The following is a 23,844-nucleotide window of genomic DNA, read 5'->3' as shown; positions in this document are numbered from 1 at the left end:
GTGTTCAATGTCGATTTTCAAATTAAACAGCAACATGAATCATGACTGAAAATTCAATTACAAACACAGAACAGAACAGAACACGATCAGCAGTGCACTTTCCAGTGTCGAAAATATAAAGCTGATTATTTGTTGATTGTCTTTAAATTTCCCGCTTCCTTTAGCGCAGCTTTAATGCACAGTTTGACCCACCACAAGAAAAGTCAATTCTTGAACCTGCTTGTGTAGGCTTCCACTGCAAGAGCAAATTTAAAGGCGTTTCAAAACTTTTCAATATTGCATTCGCGATGCTGAAGGATGTTAAAATCTGAGCCAGTCGCATTAAAACAGGGATGCCACTAGGTGTCCTCCAAAAATACTGAAACTTATCGCGGGCCGGGACAGTGTCCAAGAAAATTTTTTTTTAGGGGGGTCCACCTTAAATTTTGGGATGGACACATGTCACAGGTAAAAAATTGGACAAGCAAAAAAAAAAAAAAAAAAAAAAAAAAAAAAATTGGAGGGGGGGGGGGGTCCGCCCCCCTCAAATTTAGGGGAGGGGGGAGGACCAAGTGGCTTCTTTTTTTTCTTACCTTGTTGTGATCGATGACTTTGAAGTCAATTAGGTTTGAAAAACTGACGGTAGTTAGTTGTGTGTTTATCATAGAACGCGAGACCAAAAGCTTCAGTCTCTATTTTGGTTGTTCAGCTTAAAGGAGAATGAAACTCTTGGAGCAAGTTAGCTTTTGTGAAAGCAGAAAAATCCAAGAATAAGATCAACAAAACTTTGAGTAAAATAGGACTAGCAATAAAAGAGTTATGAGCATTTGAATGTCGAGATCACTAATGCTATGGAGATCCTCCCATTGGCAATGCGACCAAGATCTGTGATGTCACACACGTACAACTCTCCCATTTGGACACTGAAAATATACCCCAAAACATCTCTTTTTGCTCATTCTAATCATATGACAAACGATTCATCAATGATATAATGTTGTGAAACCTCTGTACTTGTCATCTCATAAAGAGAACATCTCACCTTGTGATAGACTCTATAAAAGTGAGAATATAAGTGAAATAAGTACTAAAGTAATGAGGGAGTTGTACGTGTGTGATATCACAGATCTTGGTCGCATTGCCGTTGGGAGGATCTACATGGCACTAGTGATCTCAATATTCGAATGCTCATAACTTTCTTATTATTCATTCAATCTTCCTCAAACTTTCAACAATATGTTTCTTTGATTTTTTTCTTTGATATGGATTCAGCTGGTTTCAAGGGTTTCATTCTCCTTTAACGGTGAACCGCGTTGGCTCCACTCACCAATACATAGACTGAAGAGTTGTTGGCCCGTACATAAAGACAACGTATCAGCTAACCCAGGGAGCTGATACGTAACCCAAGGAGCTCCGGCCCGCTTTCCGGGCCGGAGCTCCCTGGGTTCCGTATCAGCATGCAGCAGTAACGTTAGATCTAACATTCGGCGGAAACCCGATTTTCGGATTGTTTTTGGTACATAAAATGTCACATTATAAAAAAATAATTACATCCAAACTTACGAGAAAATATATAAAATTCAGAAACATCGTACCTTAGACCGCAGTTACCGCTAATTCCTTTCAAATAATGATCAAAACTTAGTCATCCTCGATTCCTTCGTTGGTCATCGTAAGTTGCCATCTTGGATGACGTCATCATCTTTACAGACGTATTTACCAGTCGCTATTATACCGCGATTCGTGCCGCTGCTTCGCGCTTGTCTATGTGCATGCGTTTGGAACTTGTCGCTCGCATTGATTGGCCAGGATATCGATAATTCTAATCAGAGAGCCTTGATAAAAGCATAACTCAATGAACGTAGTAGGCAGTGCGCGCGTTGATAAATTATGTACCGTATAAAAGCAAATATCTCGGGGAAATATCTCTCACTCGGTCGATCGACATGCATCGCAATCGGGAGAGATAGGGGAAAAAAGGAGGGCTTCCGTTTTTTTTAATACACAGAAAACAGGAAAAGTCGGAAATACGGAAATAAGACAGATAGCAGGAAAAAAGCCGGAATTCCGTATAAATACGGAAAAGTGGCATCCCTGTTAAAAAAAAATCTTTTTCGACGTTTAATTTTCCTCTGAATCATGATTTTGAAGACGTTTACTTTTACGACAGGAAATGGGGAACATTGAACACACCGTTTGTTTCTCATTATATCGGCGTTTTGTAATCCCTTTTTCACTTATGATTCATGTTGCATTTAAATTTGGAAACGGACATGCCACATTAATTTGTATTGAAAAATCAGATAATTTCTTTTTAATCCCTAAGAAAATATGGAAAAATCATGCATCATATTGATGACTGGAATTTAATCCACAGACACAATACAAGAAGCATTGTTGTTTTCCAATGCCTGTACTGTACTGTCATCATTAAAGAGAAAAATTATTATGATTGAAAAGACACAATTGCAAGAAAACGTGTCCGTGGCACGATAAGGGTTAACATACCCTTAGTGCCTGGAAGGAAGTAATACCTCAAATGCTTGAGCACCTGATGAGATGTAATATCATAAAGCTCTTAAAAAAATTGTATTTGGTGCTACATAAACGTTGCATACGTTATTGCATGATTATGACTTGAAGTTTCTACAAGATTTTCTTAAACTCGAAATGAATACAGTGGTGAAACCCACCATAAAATGCACTCCTTGACACCGAGTATTCAATGGAAACAATAACATTACAATGTTCGGCGAGCCCAGAGAAACAAACAAACTTAATTGAATGTAATATTATATCACCTGACTTCACAAATAAATATCTAATACATAGCAGGACTTGAGCACTTGAAATATATTCATTTTCTGGTGGAGTTCACTAACTTTTAGCACCATTGAAGCGTTCCAAATAAACTGAAAAAGACCGAGTATCACCTCTACCTTCTCTTCCTTCAGATACTGTATCAAGCATCTTCTCCATCACCTGCTGGTCAAAGAAATCCTTGTCGATCCCGTCTGCGACGTCGACCCCCGACGATATCACCTTGACTCCCGATTGGTAGGCTGACCTAGGGGCGGGGTGGGTGTACAGATGGGGGAGGGGGTACGGAGGTGCTGGTGCCATTTCATGGGTGTGCTGTAAAGTACAAAGTAAAAAGGAAAAGAAGCGATAAAGGACTGATGATAAATCTTACTACATTCAATAAAAAAAAAAGAACTATAGATATTCTAAAATAACAAAATACATCAGGCAAAAGTTGGCTTTCATCATGAAAACAGATGACTAACTAAATTTAAATCTCACATGAAAAGTGGGTGTTTGATATGTTTTTGCACATATATTTGTATAATCGATTCATATGTACTAGAAATGTCGATATTTTGACATTTTTCATGCAGTCTTTGTACTTCACGTGGGAGGGAATGTTCCTGCCAAAATTTGATGTTGATGCATGGATGGTAGCGGCCGAGATTGGGTGGGTTTTTTTCCAAGAAAATTCTTAAAATATGCTAAGATCGCTTCCCGAGGAACAGTTGTGTCCTCATCTACGCTTAAACTAGGCAAAGTGGACTTGAAAACCACAACACGAAGTGGTGTTCCAAATTGGTTTGGAAGATCACTTCCAAGACCGCTTCGAGCGTTCCCATTACATGTTAAACTCCCTGTAGCTTCCACTGAACGAGCTTTAGGACTATAATGAGAACATGGTATCTTGCAGTCACACTGAACTCTTTTAGAAAAACCCCTGTCCCTGGCACCAATTACAATTTATGTCTATCCATCCTATAAATGGAGAATTCATAACGAAATCTGAAGCCTTACCTCTTGATTATTGCGGAAGGTGATGTAGTAGTCTTTCCTTGTTTCAGGTAGGGACTGTCTTCTTGGAATGGTTGGCATTTCAGGTGGTTTATCAAGAACCTTCATGTTCTCAAAGAGTAACCTCCTACGAGTCAAGAGAGTTAAGAGAAATTACTGAGCTATTGGAGACAAAGCATAATATTGGGAAAGACATTCAAAGGTGCATGTTTGGAGGAGCCAGCCAATCTGGGTCGCCTAGAAGGGCGCGCACATAGAACTGTGACCCGCAGGTCTCTCCTCCTGATATACCTGTAATTGGTTGGGGGAATGCAGGTGGACCACTACACCGGGGTTTCTCCCTACTCTTATTTGAATAGTGCAGTGGGTTGTGACTGTCCTCTACACGGAGCCTCCATTTAACGTCCTATCCCAGGGACGGAGTGTTTTCCACTGTAACGTCGCCTGCATCTATGAAACAGGGAAGAGACGTTTACACACAACGCACTGGCTTCAGTCATCCGCCCGGGGTGGACTCGAACCCACGATCTTTGGTTCGACGGGCAGACACTTTACCGACTGAGCCAACTTCGCTCTCTAAATGTGTATATCAAAGGTGCATAAACTTTTTTTACTCTAAGGTCATGGTTTTCAAAGACGTTTTAATTGAAACATACCTGCCATCATTCGAAATGCATAATCTGGGTCCCCTACCAAAGGTTAGCGATTAATCGCACGCTTAATTTCCACGATTGATGCAATCAATTGCAGAAAAATGTTGTACAATCATGGCTAAGCTTTGTGTAACGGGCCCCTTGGACAAACAAAGGTTGAGAGGCCAGGGGGCAGCATCCCCTAAAGTTCCTGGATTCTTTTACAGCAGCTTTAAAGGCCATAGAGACACAATTTTCACACCTCAACTTACATTAATGTATTGAAGGTTACAAAATCTTTTGAAATACACTGCAGTGTAATGAAAATGGTCTCGTTCATTTTCATTTAGTTTTCTACGCTCTTTTTTTTCTAACATGACGTTCAGAATCTCCCGATTTTGGGCCATTTTGAAAAGTTGAAAATCTGCACATTTAAAGATGAAATTTGGACAGTTGGCAGGTCAGGGGGGTGTTTCACAAAGATTGAAGTGTGACTTAATAGAGTCGCACTTAAATTCCCGGCTGCGTACGGTATAGAAGACATCACCACATTGGGCAGATCATGGGCACGGGACGCGCGCTATCGCGTATCTATCAATCAGATTGCATGTTACATATCATGTGCGCGTCCGCATTTCAGTGCGACTCAGCAGTGTTGCAAGAAAATATTTGCAATCAATTGCAAATATTCTGTTGCAATTTTACAAGTGATAGAAAAACGTTAGCTGTAGCAAACAGATTAAACTCCTTGTTTTGAGAAGCAGATTAACAATCAATTACATACATGTATTTGCAATTAATTGCAAGACGTGTGATTGATTTAGGGACCGAAAATAGACTTGCAATCGATTGCAAGTTTCTTGCAAAACCCTATATTAATCTTTGTGAAACACCTGCCTGGAGTACAAAATGTGGTTGCATTCAGTATCTACATGTAGATAGCAGGATGTGTATTGGTTGTGTTTATTATAAACTCTTTTACCCTGGATTCATGGTACAAGAATCTGACGTTTCTTTCCAACCACAGCTTCCTTTGGTCAAGTTTTTGTCGGTCACAAAAGAAACAGCTTCCAACATGCAAACATGGACGCTCAAAAACAATCTGCACATTTCAGATGGGCTATATAGGAGTACATGTATATCTACTTTTCACTTCAATACATTTAACATACATACAATACTTTAATATTTTTTAATACTTTGAAGGCCATTGTGGGGGAAATAAAATCCTTTTGCTCAAATGAAATTTTTACTCATCCTAAATTTTCATTTGTATTCCTCCTATCACATTAAATAGAAACCTACAAATGTATAGTGCAGTTACACCTTTAACACTTGACCTTTGACCCAAACACTATTGACCTTTGACCCCAAACACTCCATGCAATTTACCTGCGTTCTGTCCAGCAACCTTGTATGCACTTACTTTGCATCTTTTATCGTGAATGAATGGACTTTGAAGACTTGGCCGAGTGGGTCTGATTTGCAGAATACATTCTTCGGGTCGTTGGGATCATAAAGCTGCCTTGAGCTGATGTATTTGATTAGATAAGAGAGAACCTACATGTAGGATGAGAATGACAAAAAGAAGCAATTTGAATCTAGTCTGCAGGCACAGACCCTGATTGTATTAAACTTTGCACAAGTGGGTCTTCACACCAGACTACAAGTATCACAAATACTGCCACTGAAGAGAGTACCAAGGATGGGCGTGACAAAAAGAATAGTGTCAGCGACTTCAGTCTAGTCTGCAGGCACAGACCCTGCTTGAAACTTTGATTGACAAGTGGGTCTTGACACCACACTAGTGCTCACAAATATTCCCTCCAAATTCTCTCTAAAGGAGCATTTTCAAAACTTTTTTTTTGGTATTGGTGGTGATTTTATACCTGATTGCTAAGAAAGCATGAATGCTTGTAAGCAAGCAACCAGAGGACCGACGGCTTAAGGTCCTCTCCGAAGGACCTGGTACTGAGGATTACATGCCTTTTACCAAAGGGCACTAGCGCACCAAGTGGGAATCGAATCCGGGTCGCCGGAATACGAGTCCCCCGCTCTACCGGCTGAGCTATCGCGCCTCCATTATTAGGGCTAATCTACAGCTTTTTTTTCTTTTTTAACTACATGTATAAATCGCCCTCATCATCAGCACATTTCGCTGATGGTGTACATGTATGACCACATCATAAAACATGATTTTTTTTGTTTTTCTTTCATTTTTTTTCTTCATCATGTTGAATAATGTACTCTGACTGTCATTTACTACAGTGTACATGTGTATCATCATGAGTAATTACACTTTTTGTATCCCTCAGTTTCTTACAAGTATTTCTCATTATTTGTGACAGACATCCTCACAGGAATACCATCATACTTTCAAATGTCATTTCAAGTGGCTTAAAATATTTAATAATTAGCTGCAATTAAATTGCATCATTAAATTTCTGACAAGAGCTCATCATAATCATATTACAAAACATACAAAAGGAAACCTATGAACATAATGCACATAAAAGAAACACGAGGTGCTTTTAGACCGACCTGAAAACCGAGAATACCAGGTAACCTCTGATAAAAAAAATAGACTGATTTTATACAGTACTACCCTCATATTAAGAAAATACCAGGTAATTTTGTGGAAAGAAAATTTCTGGCAATATTCCCAAAAGAAAACACCCCCTAAATAGTAGCTCCTTGTCATATTATGAGAACTTTCAAACGGATATTTTTAAAGGTCGGCGGTATTCTCACGATGTGAAAGCAAATTACGAATTCATTTCCATCCCAGCGAGTGGTTGTCTGGATTGCTAGCTTCTACGGTGCCTGCTAACAACTTCCAGAACCTCCAGATTCTTGGGATCGAGGCGGTCTGAAACCATCTGTCTGGTACGGGTGGGTATGAATGGAAATTAATTATCGGGAATTTAGAAGCCTGAACAATCTTGGGAAAATTTAGAGATATTTTGGAGATGGAGTCAGTTTGAAAGCATCTATTGATTTTATAGTTTACACTGGAAATGATTAATCAACGGGCCTTGATAAAATAGCAATCGATACTTGAAACCAGGATGTGAGAACCAGGATGTATTTTTTTTTTCCAGGGACTTTACGGATTAATCATCAAAATTTAATTCATCTTATTCTAACAGGTGGATTCCCTGTCAAGAGTACCTCTACACTAGGTGGGTGGTGTTCTGATAGCCATGGTTTGAGTTTTAAACCAGAGTCAAAGGTCAAGTCCACCCCAGAAAATTGTTGATTTGAATAAATAGAGAAAAATTAAGCTAGCACAACGCTGAAAATTTCATCAAAATCAGATGTAAAATAAGAAAATTATGACAATTTAAGTTTCGCTTATTTTCCACAAAACAGTGCTATGCACAACTCAGTGACATGCAAATGACACAGTCGATGATGTCCCTCACTCACTATTTCTTTTGTTTTTTAATGTTTGAATTATATTTATACAATATTATATTTTTTACAGATTTTACACTAAGGACCAACTTGATTGAACCATATAGTATTAAACAATGCTAATTCCACATGTTCAGGGAGGAATTAATTGTTGTTTCACAGAACAACAGGTGGAAAATTTGAATATTTCACATTTCATATAAAAAATACAAAAGAAATAGTGAGTGAGTGATGTCATCAGTCTCCTCATTTGCATACCGACCAGGATGTTTTTATTTTGGGAGTTCATATGGCCGGGGGGGGGGGGGGGGGTGAAATTGCACGCGGGTTATCTGGGACATAATCTACACATTGTATAGTAATTTATTTCATGCAAATTGCTATTAAGTGATTATGCTAATTTATGCGTAATTAGTATGCAAAATCATACTTTTTCCTCTAACTCCCTAAATAAAGCTCCAAATGTTCTAATTTTTGGTATAGAAACTCTTTGTGGTGTTCTTAGCAAGAGTACATGAACAAAATTGCGATATCAAATCATTTTCTTATGTACTATATTGTTTTTTTGCAATTTCATATGTATTTTTTTGTTTTTTTACCTTTTGTTTTTCATTGTTTTTTCAATGAAATTTGTTGGGGACTCTTCTGAGATCATAAAAAGCATAAAATAAATACATTTAGACCAGCAAAACTAAAAATAATCATACATTTATGATTTTTGATTGAAAACACAATTTGCATTGACTTTGTACACAAAATTATGTTTTTGAGCAATTTTTGGTCTGACATGCACTTACATAATGTTGCGTAATTTCGGAACCATGTACCCGGGCGACGCAATAGATAGGGTTAAGTTGTGGTTTAACTATGGATAGCCAATAGTAGCAAAAAACCTCCCTAAGAGTGAAATTTCAATGTATCAACTCATTTTTCTCTCAAATCATTCTGAACTCTTTCGGAAGGATAAGATTGTTTTTTTTTTCAGTATTCATGATGAGTTAGGAAAGAACCAGGGTGGGTGTTTCGTAAAGCTGTTCGTATAAGAGCGACGTTAAGAACGACTGGTGATCCTTTCTTGTGGTATTGTATACACCAAAAAGTTCACTGGTGATGGTTAAGCGCGTAAGAAACGTTCACCAGTCGTTCATCAGTCGCTATTAACTTACATGTACGAACAGCTTTAAGAAACAGCCCCCAGTAAACATAAACATAAAATGTAAAGTTTTGACATTATTGGCTTTCCCTAATTTTGGCATTGAGTTTATAGACCATGGTCTATTTAAGTTAAACCTGACTTCAGAATAAGGGCATTTGGGTCTAAGCCAAAAGTGGGAAACCAACACCTGAACAAGCCTTTCATATCCCTAAGAGCTCAGAATTTACAGCTTATGAAACATGAGTTTACCAGTTGTAATCATGTCCATTTAATAAGAAAATAACCTTTGAAAGCGGAAAAGCGCCTCTGTAATAGTGCAACAGGACAGAATTTCAAAAATCTATATTACATCTGTATGTCAAAACTAAAAAAAAAAAAAAATTGGGGGGGGGGAAATAAGTCATCCCATTGAGTTTTGGGAGCTACATGTATCTGCAAAAATGATTAAAATTTCAAGATTTGGTTAAAAACTCTTATTTTGGGGGCATTTGATATTTTTTTGGGGGGATTGGTCAGTTATACAGTAATTGTTAGATAGATATGTATACATCAAAAGCTAGGAGCCTGGGACCCATAAATTAGTACCTTAAGTTTCTTAACGATCAAAACCAATTTCCTACGATTCAGAGCAGAACTGTTAAGTCTTAACCTTTTTTTTCTGTCCCTCCGCATAAAATTGGGATTTTAAAGTACAGATTACAGATTTGGAATGTTAAATTTTTGTAAATAGCAAACTGCATCCACCAAACAGCCAGTGTAAAAGGTGCCTTAATGTAAAAACAATCAACTTACTTCTTTGGCTGTGAAAGTGTTGCCCTGAGCTCCAACTGTTCGTAGAAGCTTGAGAAACTGTGGTATTGGGGATACCTGGAAGAGAGAAAAGTATAATACATGTATCTTCTTCAGTATCCAATTAGTACTAGTATCTATCCTGGGGCAACAACGCCATGAGTAACATGATTGTGCACATTAAAGATCAATACAAAATTCGTCATGTACATGTACTGTACACTGTAGGAGTAATAATACATGTACATGTAGGCTGTGGTCGAATACCTATCATGTCAACCTAATTCCATTATATTTTCTAGCTATTCCACCTTGGAAAAAATGAAGGGTTAAGATAAGATAAAAGGGGAATAGATCTTTTTCTCGGTGTGTACGTGTAGGTCTACATACTGTAGTTTCACAATTTTTTTGCTAACAAAGGCACTCTCTGAATCTCCCCCTCCCTTTCTGCCCCCCCCCGCCCCTCTCTGTCCCTCTCCAATCCTTCTTTCCCTCCCTCCTTCCTTCCTCCTTCTCTCCCTCTCAACCACACAATCCCTCCCTCACTCTCTCTCTCCATCCCTCTACATGTATATCTATACCTCTCTTTTCTCTCTCACATAATCAGGGTTTGGGATTCCTCCCTGGCTGGAGAAATAGTGAAAAACTACTGGTGCATGAATAGGCCTCCATACCTGCCATGCATATCTATTTTTGTTTCTTACCCCCCACCCCCCCCCCTAGTCTGCTGGGCAAACCCTTCACTCGAGTTAAGGGTCTGAATGTGCAGCCTAATCATGCCTTGTGTACTGAAGGCTCTCTCGCTCAGGATTGGAACAGCAAGTTTTGTATGTGCTAGTCTTTGCGTGGAGGCACACTTATTGATCAAAGTTCCAATCAGGGTCTGTGCCTGCAGACTAACCCCCCCCCCCCTCCTCCTTTTTTTGAACTCCTGATAATATATACATGAACATGAATGTAATATTCATGTTTTCACAAAAGCATTACCGAAGTTGGAGCAATACAGTGAGAGCTTTGTCACACAATGCAAGAGGGGCGGGAACCCTATTGTTCCTTGCAAACAGTTGTCACAGCGGATGAACAATAATTGAACTGGGAAGGATGGAAAGGACAGATTGCACTCTGCGCCATCCAGCCAGCCAGGCAAGCAGAAACATGTCCAGTGGTTTACAGGAAGCATTATTAATATGGATGCCATGTAGGCATACATGTAACAAATTACCAGTACCTTCAAACAATATTCTTAAATCGAGATATGTAATCACAAACATGAACTCTTTCCATGCTTTTTTTCTATTCAAATTAAATTGTTGGACCTCACCCTGAGATTAAAAAAAATACAAGTTAATAATGTTCTTTCTTTAAAATGAAATATACTATAAAAAAAAAATCTTTATGATAAAAAAAAATGGACACTCCATGGACAGGCTTTTGTACGTACACTCCGTAGAAGATTGCTTCAAAGTTTCAAAACTTTAATAATATGCAACATTTTCAGTGCTTAATACAGTGTTTCTAATAGCGCAATCACATTTCCCCTACAGCGGCCGTACGGCGAGTAGAAAACGGCTGTTTGATTCATTTTTATTGAAACCACCTATTTGTAGCTGGTACAAAAATTGTTAAAACGGGTGTTTTCTACTCGCGTATGGCCGCCGTAGGGGAAACGTGACTGCACCATTTATTGTATTTTCACACTTAAAATGTTGCATATTCATCCATTTTTTAAACTTTGAAGCAATCTTCTATATGCTGTGGATGCTGAATATCATTGTAATATAGTTTTCTTAAAATACAAAGTGCAGCAACCCCTTATCAATGACCTGAAAACAGACTGTATTGAGAGACTACATGATTACCTTTATATTAGAATGCAGGAATAACACATGTATTGATGGATGTGAACATTGTAATAAACTGAACATGCACAGACATGATGCAGTAGGAGCAAACCTTGAGCTGACTATCATGTTAAATCGTGGAACAAATGATCCTTTCAGTGTCTGACTTGGTGTGAAATGTGAATGTCCAACCTAATGTATTGTATGTATACTGAATAGTAGGGGGGAGTGGTCTCAGATTAAATTCAGACCTGAGAACTCTAAAAGTCCATATCCAGGGCTCGACACTAACCATTTTTTTTACTGGTCCAACCAGTTCATGTCGAACCAGTGGATACCCAGTTTTTCCATGTTTTACTGGTCCGAACCTAAATTTACTGGTCCTTAAAAATAATGAAAAACATACTGAGACTTGAGTTTATTTGCTGTCTTTTGTTGCTTTTATTGCCCCTCCCCCCCCTTAAAACACCAAAAATATAAACAGTGCACATATACACTCACACATTGAGAGCCTTTTTTAATATTCTATAAAAGAGGAGACAATGTCATTTGCATCAGTTTGATAAAAGTATATTTTTTACTGGTCATGTCAGACCAGTAAATCTGGCTATTTCTGAAAAGTTACTGGCCCAGCAGCAATTTTTACTGGTCTGCGACCGTCGAACCCGCGCCAGTGTAGCACGCTACCATATCATTCCATGGATCCTTTTTAGCTATACAATGGTATTTTCAAGGATTTCATATATTAGGGGGAAAAGAGAGAGATTAAACTAATCAATTGATTCACGTATGATCTAAGGATCGTCATTAAAAGTAGAATTCTTCCCAGGCATTCCTTTAATAAAGTTTAATAAAGCTAAACATTGCAGATCCAGTAAATGGAGGCCTATACTGTAGGTTTGTGAAAGAGCAAACATGAAAGTGATGAAAGATCAAATAACTTTATAAAGAGATGAATTTTTTATGGTCTAAGTCGATCAAAATTGACTACTTTTACTTTGCCGAGCTACATGTTTATACATGTCGGAACTAACCAAGTGAAACTTATCGACTTTATGAGGCTGTTCTAGTTGATCAGTTCAGCAGTCGGAAAGGGGCATTTAAAGAACACAACAATGAACAATCTTATACAATAAAGCACAATACAGTGGTTATTGTAAACATGCCCAAAAGTCAATTGGGCAAGAATGAGAGACTTGCTGGATCTTGCCTGGGCTATGACTGTAAACACATTCATGACATTGACTCTAGATACTTGATTCAATATGTCACACAAGAAGAGTGACGATTGCAGTTTCAAAAGTCATGAAAAAGTATTTCAACAGAAATTGAAAGTCTGATTTTATGCAGAAAGTAGAACCACAAAAATGCAACCACATACATACTTCTTGTAATACTGTCAACATTGACTAACTACTTGCCAGTGTATGTTAAACTGGTGAATTATCGGATGGTCTAATACCACTTGGTCTACTTATCAGTTCGTCCAACTTCAATTAGTCTAAACTCATTTCGTCTACAACCAGTTCGTCTAATATCAAATTCGTCTAATTCCCACTTGGTCTACTATCCAATTCGTCTAATTTCCATTAGGGCTAATAACCAGTTGGGCTAATTCTCACTTGGACTAATATTCAATTCGTCTAATTCCCACTTGGTCTAATATCCAATTTGTCTAATGAGCAGTTGGGCTAAAACCATTTAGTCCAAATGTTGTTAGCCCATCTGATGATTAGACCAAGTAATATTAGACCAACCGTCCGTAAACCGCTGAACTTTACTGTGATAGATACTGTAGTCCTTTTCATCAGGTGGAAATGACAGATAATGGAGCCCCCAAGTCATTATGGTTTTTTTTTTATTAAAATTGTCATTACTCCAAGTCTCTAATATTCTTCTGTAAAGTTTTGTGTCATAATGTTTGTTACTTCATTGCAAGCCCTTGATGTGAAGACGAGAGGTCAATACTGTACGTACATTTACATGTATAGGAAATTTTGTCTCCCATAGATTTAAAAAAATCAAACAATTCCGATATAAAATAATACCAACATATTTTTCTTATTAATGTTCTATATTGAATCATATGTGATAGGACAGAAAAGATTTAGCCATTTTAATTGTTTGTTCATGTTTTGCTCGGTTTTATGAATATCTATTACTCTTATTTTTTCATATTCCCCATTTGTTTTGCTTTAATTATTTCCACTGAATAGTAGCTATGAAATCTTTATAAATCCCATAAAATGTGTATACCAGGTAAATCACTTTTTAAGCTCATGATTTTTTCTCCAAAAATAATTAAACTTCATGAAATAAAGATGAATTTTTGTGTTATAAGAAGAAATTCTCTTGGACTTGCCCAGTAAACATTTAAGAAAAGTTTTTTGGTACTATCAGAAAAAATATATGTCCTGTATGAGTTAGTTCCTTGACTAATCAAAAGTAAGAATTCCAGTTAAACAAAAAATAGAAAAAGGGTTATTTGCTGAAATGTTGAAATCTTTATGGCTACCATAGTAAATGGTCCATAAACCTTGATTCATCACATAAAAAAAAACCTGATTTTTCATCAATCAGTGTTGATGAAAAAAAAAGTGGGCTTGTTAAATTTATAATTTCAAATTCTGAAGACAAGTTTTTACTTGCTAGAAATTTGGTACATACATGTATACAGTCTGTTTGTTGACAGGGCCTCCTCATATTGACAATACAGGTATTACATATAAAGCTGATATTTACTTTTTGAAACTAATAATTGTCATCCAATGTTATCAATCTCAAGTCAAGTGTGTATTTATGTGCCCAGTTATCAAATAAATACATGTACATGTAGTTGCATTTACATTGGAAATAAATTTGGCAAAAACTTATTCCTGGGCCTACTTCAAGAAGAAATAGAAAGGGATTAATTGTAGGCCTACTGTTTAAAGAAAAAGTTAATCTTGGGAAATGTTGATAGCACAGAGACATGTTGAGTATAGACTGCAGGGATATAATGATGAACCTGGCTTGGTTTTCAATAGAGGGATGTCCATCCCAACTTTGACTTGTATTTTATTTTTTTAAGAAATATGCAATACTTTATTTCTTTCCTCCTTGATGTGAAACAATGTTAATTCCTTCCTGAAAATGTGGAAATACTACATGTATTTCAAACCTATTGTGATTGGATAAGTTCCCCTGCAAAATCTGAAGAAAAAAATATATATATTTCCAAAAATAGTGGGTGTGTGACACCAACATCTCTCTCATTTTCATATAAAATCAAGGTGGTTTTCATAATAAATGTAATTGTCATGAAAAACAATATTAAAGCAAAATTTTGAAATACCATAACTTTATTTCCTGTCAAATTTTGGTGAAATTGTATTCTTGATTTACTTTCCCTTGTTTTTTGTCAAAGGAAAAAAGGTTTTGTTGGAGTAGCCTTTATTGTTAATGTACAATATACAGAGAACAGTGCTTATTTTCTTGAGATAGACTGGAAACTTTCAAGGAAAAGTATTGCATGTTATAATAGTTACCTCACATAGAGACAGTTTTTCTCGTAAGAACTAAATTGTTTTTAATCTGCCAATCTTTCTTGCATGTTCTATGTAGGACACTGCACACCTTTACACAGTGAGAGGAAAAAATTTCCAATGAAAAGGACACAACTATAATTCATATCCTCATTAAAATAAATGTAATTTGGCATATTAATAACGCAGACAAGACAAAACATGAACTTTCCTTGAGGCTACGTTCTGAAAATCTAATGCCAAAGCTGTTTCTTCTCCCCGTGCCTATGGAATTCATTCCTGGCATTTTAATACAGTGATGATCCTGCTAATGAGAGACTAGCAAGTCTCTGCTTGTTGGGTGCATTGTACAATCAGATCACATGACCATGTCACCTGACTTTACCATTCCACCCATTGGCTTGTGTGTAGTCTGGTTTGCAGACCTTCAGTCTACAATAAGAAGTTGCAGAGTGAATATAGAATGGGCATCTTGAGAAATTATAGCCGATGCTGAGTCATGTGGTTTTGCACTTTTGTAAAGGGCATTTGAAATGTCATCAGTGACTCAGCTTTAATATACATACTAGAATTGTGTGATTTTTTTTCATTCCAGACTCTCACAATTGCAATCTACAAAATTACTTCCAAACAGGGGTACTTTGAAAGGGTAAAGGAGAAGGTAGTAGAACGTTGGATTTCAATCAAAATGTCATTATTTCATTAAATATAATCTAGCTGGTCTACATCTCTTATTCCACTTTTGGAATGATTTTCTCCTATTAAAGCGTCCAATTTGTAAAACCAAAACTACACTGTAGAGTACAATAACCTGTTTTAATACAAAATCCAGTGACTTTTTAATGATATCAGTTTCCAACTTTATATTCAAATTGAAGAACTACATGTACTGTACATTGAGGAGGAGAGGGCTTGGGATTAAGACTACATTATCTATCTACCCTTTAATATCACAAGCCAAAGAAAATTGAAATCCATAACTATCAAGTACAAGTCTGTACATGTAGTTGCTTAGATCTCAATCTCATCTTTCCTTCATCTTCAGTTCTTTCTTTCTCTCTCTCTCTCTCTCTGTGTGTCTCTGTCAGACATGTATGTACAATGTACTGTATCTTTCTTTCTTATTTTCACCACACAATTCTGTTAAAGGAATGGTCCAGGCTAGAGATATTCATATCTCAATAAATAGAGTAAAATTCACAAAGCAAAATGCTGAAAATTTGATCAGCCACAATGGCTGATTTTATTTTTCTTTCTCTCTTTTTTTTTCAGCTAAGAAATGACTCTTCTCAATTGCTCATCATATTCTCTTTTTATCTCTCTCTCTCACTGCAATATAAAATCCATCAATTCCAACTTCTTCATATTTCATGGCGATTAAAAATATTTTTCTCATAGATTGTGTCAGATGATTCATCAATGAACATTTAAAAAATCATGTTCAATTTTCTGAATAAATCACACTTTATTCAATTCATAATACAAGAAGTCCGGGAGAGTTCCTCACTCACATAAGGCATCAATCACTTTTATCAAAACGGTAGAAATCCATTAAACAGTATTATTCTTTGTAGTTTGATGAAAATTTTTGTAAATTTATATGTAGGCCATTATATATTTTTTTAGTTTGTCTGCTTCTAAAATTGAACCAAAATCAACTTGACAATCAGGAAGAACTTCCCTTGATGGGTGGGTAGGCCTATATAGGTTTTTGGATAGCAGTAATTCTGATTTTTATATACACATGATCTAAAAGAGTTTTAAAGGCAAAGAAAGCATCAATTACAATTTAGACTTTTTCTTTTTTTCTGGCTTAAGACAATTGGACATCATACAGTGTAAGCCTTCCTTGCCCCCCCCCCCCCACCTAAAAAGGGGGGAAAGCAGTTTTGAATTGAATATACTGTATTGTGAATTTCTGATTTCCTATAGGTCTATAGCTACATGTAATGCATACTGTACATTGTTGTATCACACTTGGATACAGCCCAGGTGCTTAACTCTGAATGGGGGTTCCCCCACTCCAGACTGAGGAGATTGAGTCACCAATGCTTTTGTTGTGGGTGGATGGGATATAACAAGCACACAAAGAAACCTACATGACAAGAATGTTTGCAATTTTTCATGAATGGCAAATGCCATTTGGTCTAGACTGAAGGCTTGATAGGGCTCTTCATGCTCTTGGGAAGTTATACCTTGGTCACATTTGTTCTACGGCGGCCGTACAGCAAGTCGAATACAGCCGTTTTAACATTTTTTGTACCAGCTACATATAGGTGGTTTCAATAAAAATGAATAAAACAACTGTTTTCGACTCGCCGTACGGCCGCCGTAGAACAAATGTGACCAAGGTATTAACTGAGAAGTCCACCCCGACCAAAAGTTGATTTGGATTTGATTTACAATGTAGTTGGTCCAATAAATGCTGGGAGCTGGGCTGGGTTGGAACTCTGAGACCAGCAAGTTGGGGGGGGGGGGATTTCCCAGTCCGGGTTGAGAGCGAAAACAGCAAAAACCGGAAGCTGTCACTTTCACATCCCGGGATGTCAGCAAACTACATGTATTTTGACTTAAATTTCAGTCTGATTTAATTCCCAAATATTGATCTTAACTTGATTTTCAACCCCATTGAGTATCAGGAACCACTATATTTTGGCCTTGATCTCATTTCATCGTTAGAATTCTTAGTCCGCCATATAATCTTTTTGTGATGAAATATCTCAGAAAAATTACCAAATAAAAAGCGAGATAATGTGACCATTTACCTCCATGCATGAACTTAGTATATATTTTCCCAAATGATCATTTGAAGTTAATTGATCCTTAACATGAAATTCAGCCACACCAAGCATCGGAAACGGCATTATTTCGGCGTCGATCTTGATGTCCTCGTTTGAATTCTCAGTCAGATTTCGCCAAACGTTTGTTGTCTTTGTGTTTGCCGTATTTAATCGCTAATTTTCAGCACATATCAAAAAGAATATACGGCGGACTGAGACCCTAAATCTGAGAATTCAAACGATGAAATCGAGATCGAGGCCAAAATAAAGAGGTTCCTGATGCTCGATGGGGTTGAAAATCAGGTTACACTGTAAGATCAATATTTGGGAATTAATTCAGACAGAAATTTAGGTTAAAATACATTGTAGTTTGCTGACATCCCGGGATGTGAAAGTGCACAAGGGCCTACATGTAGATCTAGCGCTAGTGTGCACCGAACTTCTCGGCGCTGCAGTGCTCCGAGTTCCGGGCCGATCCCGGACTCGGAAAGTTTTTTTCTAAATTTTCCAGTCAAGGTTCAAGCCGGGTTTTCCTACAAGGCCGCAACGTTACTACTCCAGAGGCGGATCCAGGATTTTCCAAAAGGGGGGGCACATTTTTTCAGAGGAAAAAAAGTCTTCAATTTCCAAAGATGGGGCACACCTCTGTTTTAATGGCATTTTTACATTACAAATTTTAATTTTGCTTCTCAAAAGAGGGGGCACGGGCCTGCTGTGCCCCCCCCCCCCCCTGGATCCGCCAGTGGTCTAATCATAGACATGTAAAGCACTTATGAATAACTCCCGCGAGCTTAAGAGTGCAATTACTGAATTATTTCCTTAGCCTGAGTTTGGCAGAAAATTTACACGTAGCCTGATCAAGTACGGGCCCGGGTTAAGAAACCACTGTGAGAAAAAGGGTGAGGCTATTTTCAGGAGTACTATACATCATATCATTTTCAATTCCCAGTACATTTACAAAATTATCAAAATCCGACTTACCCAGATCTCTTTCTTTGGAAGCTTGTGTTCTGGTTTGAGCTCACTCGCAAGAACAGTTGCCATTTCTTGTGCTGATGATTGTTTCTTGTGTGTTATGGCGATGAACGCCCTCCTGCTACCCCGACCAAGTCGCTCCGAAGAGCTCTGCGAGCTTGACGAATGGTGTCGTCCTCTGCTTCTCTTTCGCTTTCGCGACTTGGGCATCTATGTAGGAAGGTATCCAATAAAAAATGTATCAATGTGTACAATATCTCATTAATAAAATACCAGGATTTGGGATTATTGTAACGTAGGATTTCAAAGGGGAAGTTCACAATGACAATAAGAACTTGATATTTGTAAAGATTTGATTTAAAATTTAAAGTTTATATATTGTGACATCACAAACGGTCCTGATATGTCATGTGATCCAAAAGTGCTATTTTCTCAAAAATTTGAAAGTGATTTTATTTGTGCAATGATCATTTTATTTGTGCGATAACCCTAAGGTCCCCTCTTTAAAAGATATATGAATATTCTACTCAAAAATTGGAACTTATGAATTAATATTATGCCTACACTCTACAGCCAGGCCTTCATGGTAAAATGGGGAAGCTAACTAAAATATGACAACACAAATTCAAAACTTTAACAAATTCATACATGTATATATCTTTTCATTCTTTGATAACTTGCTCTTTGATGGATTTTCGTCAAACCTTCACCAATATTTTCTCTAATTTCATGAATTTTCCTGCAACTATCAAAACTAACTTATCTGATCATCAGGGTGAGCTTTCCCTTTAAGGGCGAGACTTGAAGTAGATGTCTCTGAAACAAGACATTTTTGTTTAAAATTTTGGTATCCAATTTTAGGGACAGACTCCACTTCGGAGAAAACCATATTCTTTGTTTATATTTTTAAAGCAGTAGGCCGAGATCTATACAGTAACTTGGTGCCAAATTTTTAAAAAATGTAACAGGCAGATGCAAATTTCTCCAGAAAAATTAATATTTTGCCATGTTCCTCTTTTATATTGACCATTGACTTAGTCCATTCTTACATGTAGTTCAGACCACCTTTTGGGCTTTGGCATACTATCGGATTCTAGGTAGATCTAGACCTACATGTACACCAGTTGACCAACCTACATGTAACCTTCCTCTTTTAGGAATTGGTTTAGTTTTAACAGAAGACTCTAAAGTCAGGTCAGGGTAACTTTACAATCCAATGTCATAATCAATTACATACATATATGAGAGCATGGATACTAAACTGTAACGTTAGTGTAGACAGTGTTAGAACGAGGCATCACACACAAGAGCAATCCAATGCATTGGATTCTAATTGTTAGCCATCTGGGGTCCGTTTCTTAAAGCTGTTCGTAAGTTAAGAGCGACTTTCAAGAACGACTGGTGATCCTTTCGTGCGGTAAATGACATATTCATTGGCGATGGTTACGCGCATAAGAAAGGATCACCAGTCGTTCTTAAAGTCACTCTTCACTTACGAACAACTTTATGAAACGGCCCCCAGGTCAGGATTCTCAAACACACGGGACCAATATTTGCATCCTTTCCTTTCCAACTGCATTTACAACTGCACTTGAATGACCTCATTCACTGCCTTAAATACAGCAGTGAGGCAGGCATACTATAGATCTACATCTTACTCTTAGCCTACAGTATGATCTAACATTAGATCTAAAAAAGCTAGGGCATTAGATCTACGTTAGATTAGATTCTGTACACAACTTATTATAACGTTAGGGGGGGCCTTTTTTTATTTAAAAATTAAAATACACGACTCGAACCCACACACATTGTTGTGAAAAATCATCTTACCGAAATGACTGAGTATGTAGATCTAGACTATATTGGTGAGAAAATAAATAAATTGAACTTGAGTTGAACTTTTCCAATGTTCATAACATTAAATCTAGACTCGAGAGATCTAGAGTCTAGATTAGATCTACTGGCCATGCAGTTGATGCATTGCCATTGCCATTGTCCCCCAGCCAGGAGGCTCCTAGTCAGTAGGGGCGCACGGCCAATATTGGAGACTGTCTCCAATGTGGGAGATTATCTCCAATATCAGAGACTTTTGTAAAGAATTTGGGTATCCAATTTCAGACAGTCTCCAGTTTTGGAGACCAATTTCCTTTGTTTACATTTGCTGCAAAAGGATTACCTTGGCGGCAAATAACAATGTGATAAGCAGATTCCTCATGAAAAATTACCCCTTTTCACCGTCTACACTAAAAATTCACCGTCTATTTTTGTTTTGATAAGGATTTTTGTTGTCAATCACACACAAAACAAATGGGCTTCTAACCTCAGTGAGACAAAATTTTGGGTGGAAAAAATCATGCTTTTGTTGGTGTTGTTTCTTTTGTCCTTTCGCAAAGCAAGTCTCCAATGTGGGAGATTGTCTCCCCTATTGGAGAGAGTCTCCCATATTGGCCGTGCGCCTCTACTGACTGGCCATGCAGTTGATGCATTGCCATTGCCATTGTCCCCCAGCCAGGAGGCTCCTAGTGAATAAAAATCATTTACTAACGTATGCTTACTCTCTACGAAGCCAGGGTCAGGATTCCATCCCATTTATCTGCGTGTACCGCCAAAAAACCTGAAACTTTCGCCCCCGAGAAGGAGAGTAGAAATCTCGAGGGGCCGGGGGCGAAAGTTTCAGGTTTTTTGGCAGTACACGCAGATGAATGCACTGGAATCCCTGGCTCCGTTGAGAGTAAGCATAGATCTACGTTAGTAAATGACTTTTACTCTCTAAGAAGTAAGACTAAGAGCCTCCTGGCTACACCCCCCCCCCCCCCAAAAAAAAAAAATTGCCCATGCTTACCCACACACACATCACGATTTAACTTTAACTAAATAAGGAATTATTATTTACCACCATATGTTCCACAGCCATAGGCACGACCATCCTTCCCATTACCAAATAAGCAAAAATCCACTGATAAAGTCAGACATTTGAATAAATCACTTTTTTCCGAAATAAAGAATTAGCGGCGACCAACTCCACACGGCCCTACGCCGTCAATTCCCCCGGAAGTTCGGCGATAGGGACCTCTCACACGCCCGTTCCAGCTGCTGCTCGAGAAATGTTAATGATCACTCACTACAACCTACTCACGTCACTCGCTAATATGAGACAAATTTGGTGGGGTAGTATTTGATATTACCTTATCTTGTGTAGAGTTTGAACAACAGCATCGTTCGTAAACAGGCATGCATGCACTTGTCTCTGACTTATCCTCCTTTTCCGATGCACTTTTCCCCCTTGTCGAGTCAGAGCTGGACATGTTCAAACACGCTTTCCCCAACAAGGTTGACCGGCCATTTACACAACACGCGCAAGCTATGCATGGTGCTATGCTGCACATGTAGACTACTGTTATATCGCGACTAAATTTTTCAGAGACTATGAACAAAACTGAAAACATATTTATGGTATCATATCTTACTGAGAGGCCTTAAGTAGGAAAATTTTCATTTTTTTTAATATATTTCAAATTTTATTACACTAATATAAATAAACGATCCTGTTTCAAAAGCATTATCAAGAAGGGTATGGACGATAAGTCGATGAATTCTAAAAATGAGTCTGTGAATGTAGACTCGGTTTACAGGGGGAAGATTAGTAGTCTAAAACGCAGTCCTAGATACACGTAAATTATCACATACTAGCTTGTACAAACTTGAAACTCGATATTGCTCAAGATTTTGAGTGACTATTTTCCAACTAGACATTTGACATATAACAGACTGAAATTCCTCTCTGACTTGTCCCCAAAGAAAATCAAGAATGAGAAAAGAAAGCCGTTTTAATCAACACACCCCACCCTCCGGGGCTCAGCTCCCCACCCCTTATTCCATTAGTTGGGTTCAGCTTCATCAGGAAATAATTCCAAATTCACATTTTTACAGCAGAGTAGGATATTTGAGTTCGTCCCTTATCTCGCGTGTCGTACGTGCATTGCCCATGAATGAAAAACTCGTCGCCCTTAACAGTTGAAGTAAAGGAAATATAGAAAGAAGATACAGATCGAGGTGTTTTTTTTTTCAAATTGATATGAATGTGCTCTTGTACTAACTTGCCTTGGTAGGGCCTACCATTAGGCTACAGGGGCGGATCCAGCCTTCGCCAATAGGGTACGTGGCCCGAAAAACAAATTTAAGCCACATTTTCCCCGATCGGCCGCTCGAAGTTGATTTTTTTTTTTCTTTGAAGGGGTAGTCCTAATAGTCAGTTAGTCACTATTCTTTATTCTTATAAATCAACAAAATATAATACTAATCTCATAAACCTTATTTAAATAGTGCCAGCGAGAAGCGCGAGCTTCTTTTTTAATCAATTTGTCCTAAAATTTAAACATTCCGAGCAATGTTTGTGATCCTAAACAATATGTGTATCCAACTAAATAATTACTGCGAGCGCGAAGAGCGAGCAGAAATTTTTATACACGTTTTGATCTGATCAAAAAAGGATCTAGTAACGGCTGCTTGTTAGCCATGAAGACGTTACATATTTCAACTACCAAATAAGTATGCGAGCGCGAAGCGCGAGCTGAAAATTTTGACATTTCTACCTGAAGAATGGAAATTCTAAGCACTTTTTGTAACCGTGAAAAGGATAAGTATATCACTAAATAATTGATGCGAGCGCGAAGCGCGAGCGGGAAAAAAATCGAGATTTACACCTAAAAATGGGACACTCTATTCATGTTTTCTAAATTATGAAAAGGATTAGTATTTGGAAATCTTTCAACATTGATAATGCGAGCGAAATTTTTTTATTTTTAATATACGTTTTGATCTGATCAAAAAATTATCTGTTAACGGCTGCTTGTTAGCCATGAAGACTTTACATATTTCAACTATCTAATAATGCGAGCGCGAACTGAAAATTTTGACCTTTTTTACCTGAAG

General features: G+C 37.6%; 1 protein-coding gene across 8 annotated transcripts in view; it reads right to left on the bottom strand.

Annotated features, from left to right (window-relative positions):
• Positions 1-22,336, bottom strand: part of LOC129282859 (uncharacterized) — a 46,200-nt gene extending 23,864 nt beyond the window's left edge. For 3 of the 8 annotated variants that reach the window (XR_010296763.1, XR_010296762.1, XM_064114701.1), the window contains exons 1-6: positions 22,098-22,335; positions 18,919-19,122; positions 9,796-9,870; positions 5,857-5,990; positions 3,802-3,925; positions 2,919-3,114 (exon numbers count right to left, since the gene is read on the bottom strand). Coding sequence is in view for 4 of the 8 variants with exons in the window: in XM_064114701.1 (XP_063970771.1) it covers positions 2,919-3,114; positions 3,802-3,925; positions 5,857-5,990; positions 9,796-9,870; positions 18,919-19,122; positions 22,098-22,298 (934 nt within the window). In the remaining 4 variants the exon portion in view is untranslated. Of the gene's footprint in view, positions 1-2,912; positions 3,115-3,801; positions 3,926-5,856; positions 5,991-9,795; positions 9,871-18,918; positions 19,123-21,805 lie in introns of all 8 variants that reach the window. The other 5 variants (XR_010296761.1, XM_064114700.1, XR_010296764.1 and 2 more) reach the window with 3 other exon arrangements.
• Between the last annotated feature and the right edge of the window lie 1,508 nt (positions 22,337-23,844).

The sequence above is a fragment of the Lytechinus pictus genome, unplaced genomic scaffold (genome assembly GCF_037042905.1).
Source record: "Lytechinus pictus isolate F3 Inbred unplaced genomic scaffold, Lp3.0 scaffold_20, whole genome shotgun sequence".
Classification (NCBI taxonomy): Eukaryota; Metazoa; Echinodermata; class Echinoidea; order Temnopleuroida; family Toxopneustidae; genus Lytechinus; species Lytechinus pictus.
Note: the sequence above shows the minus strand (reverse complement) of the source record. Positions and strands in the feature narration are given on the sequence as shown.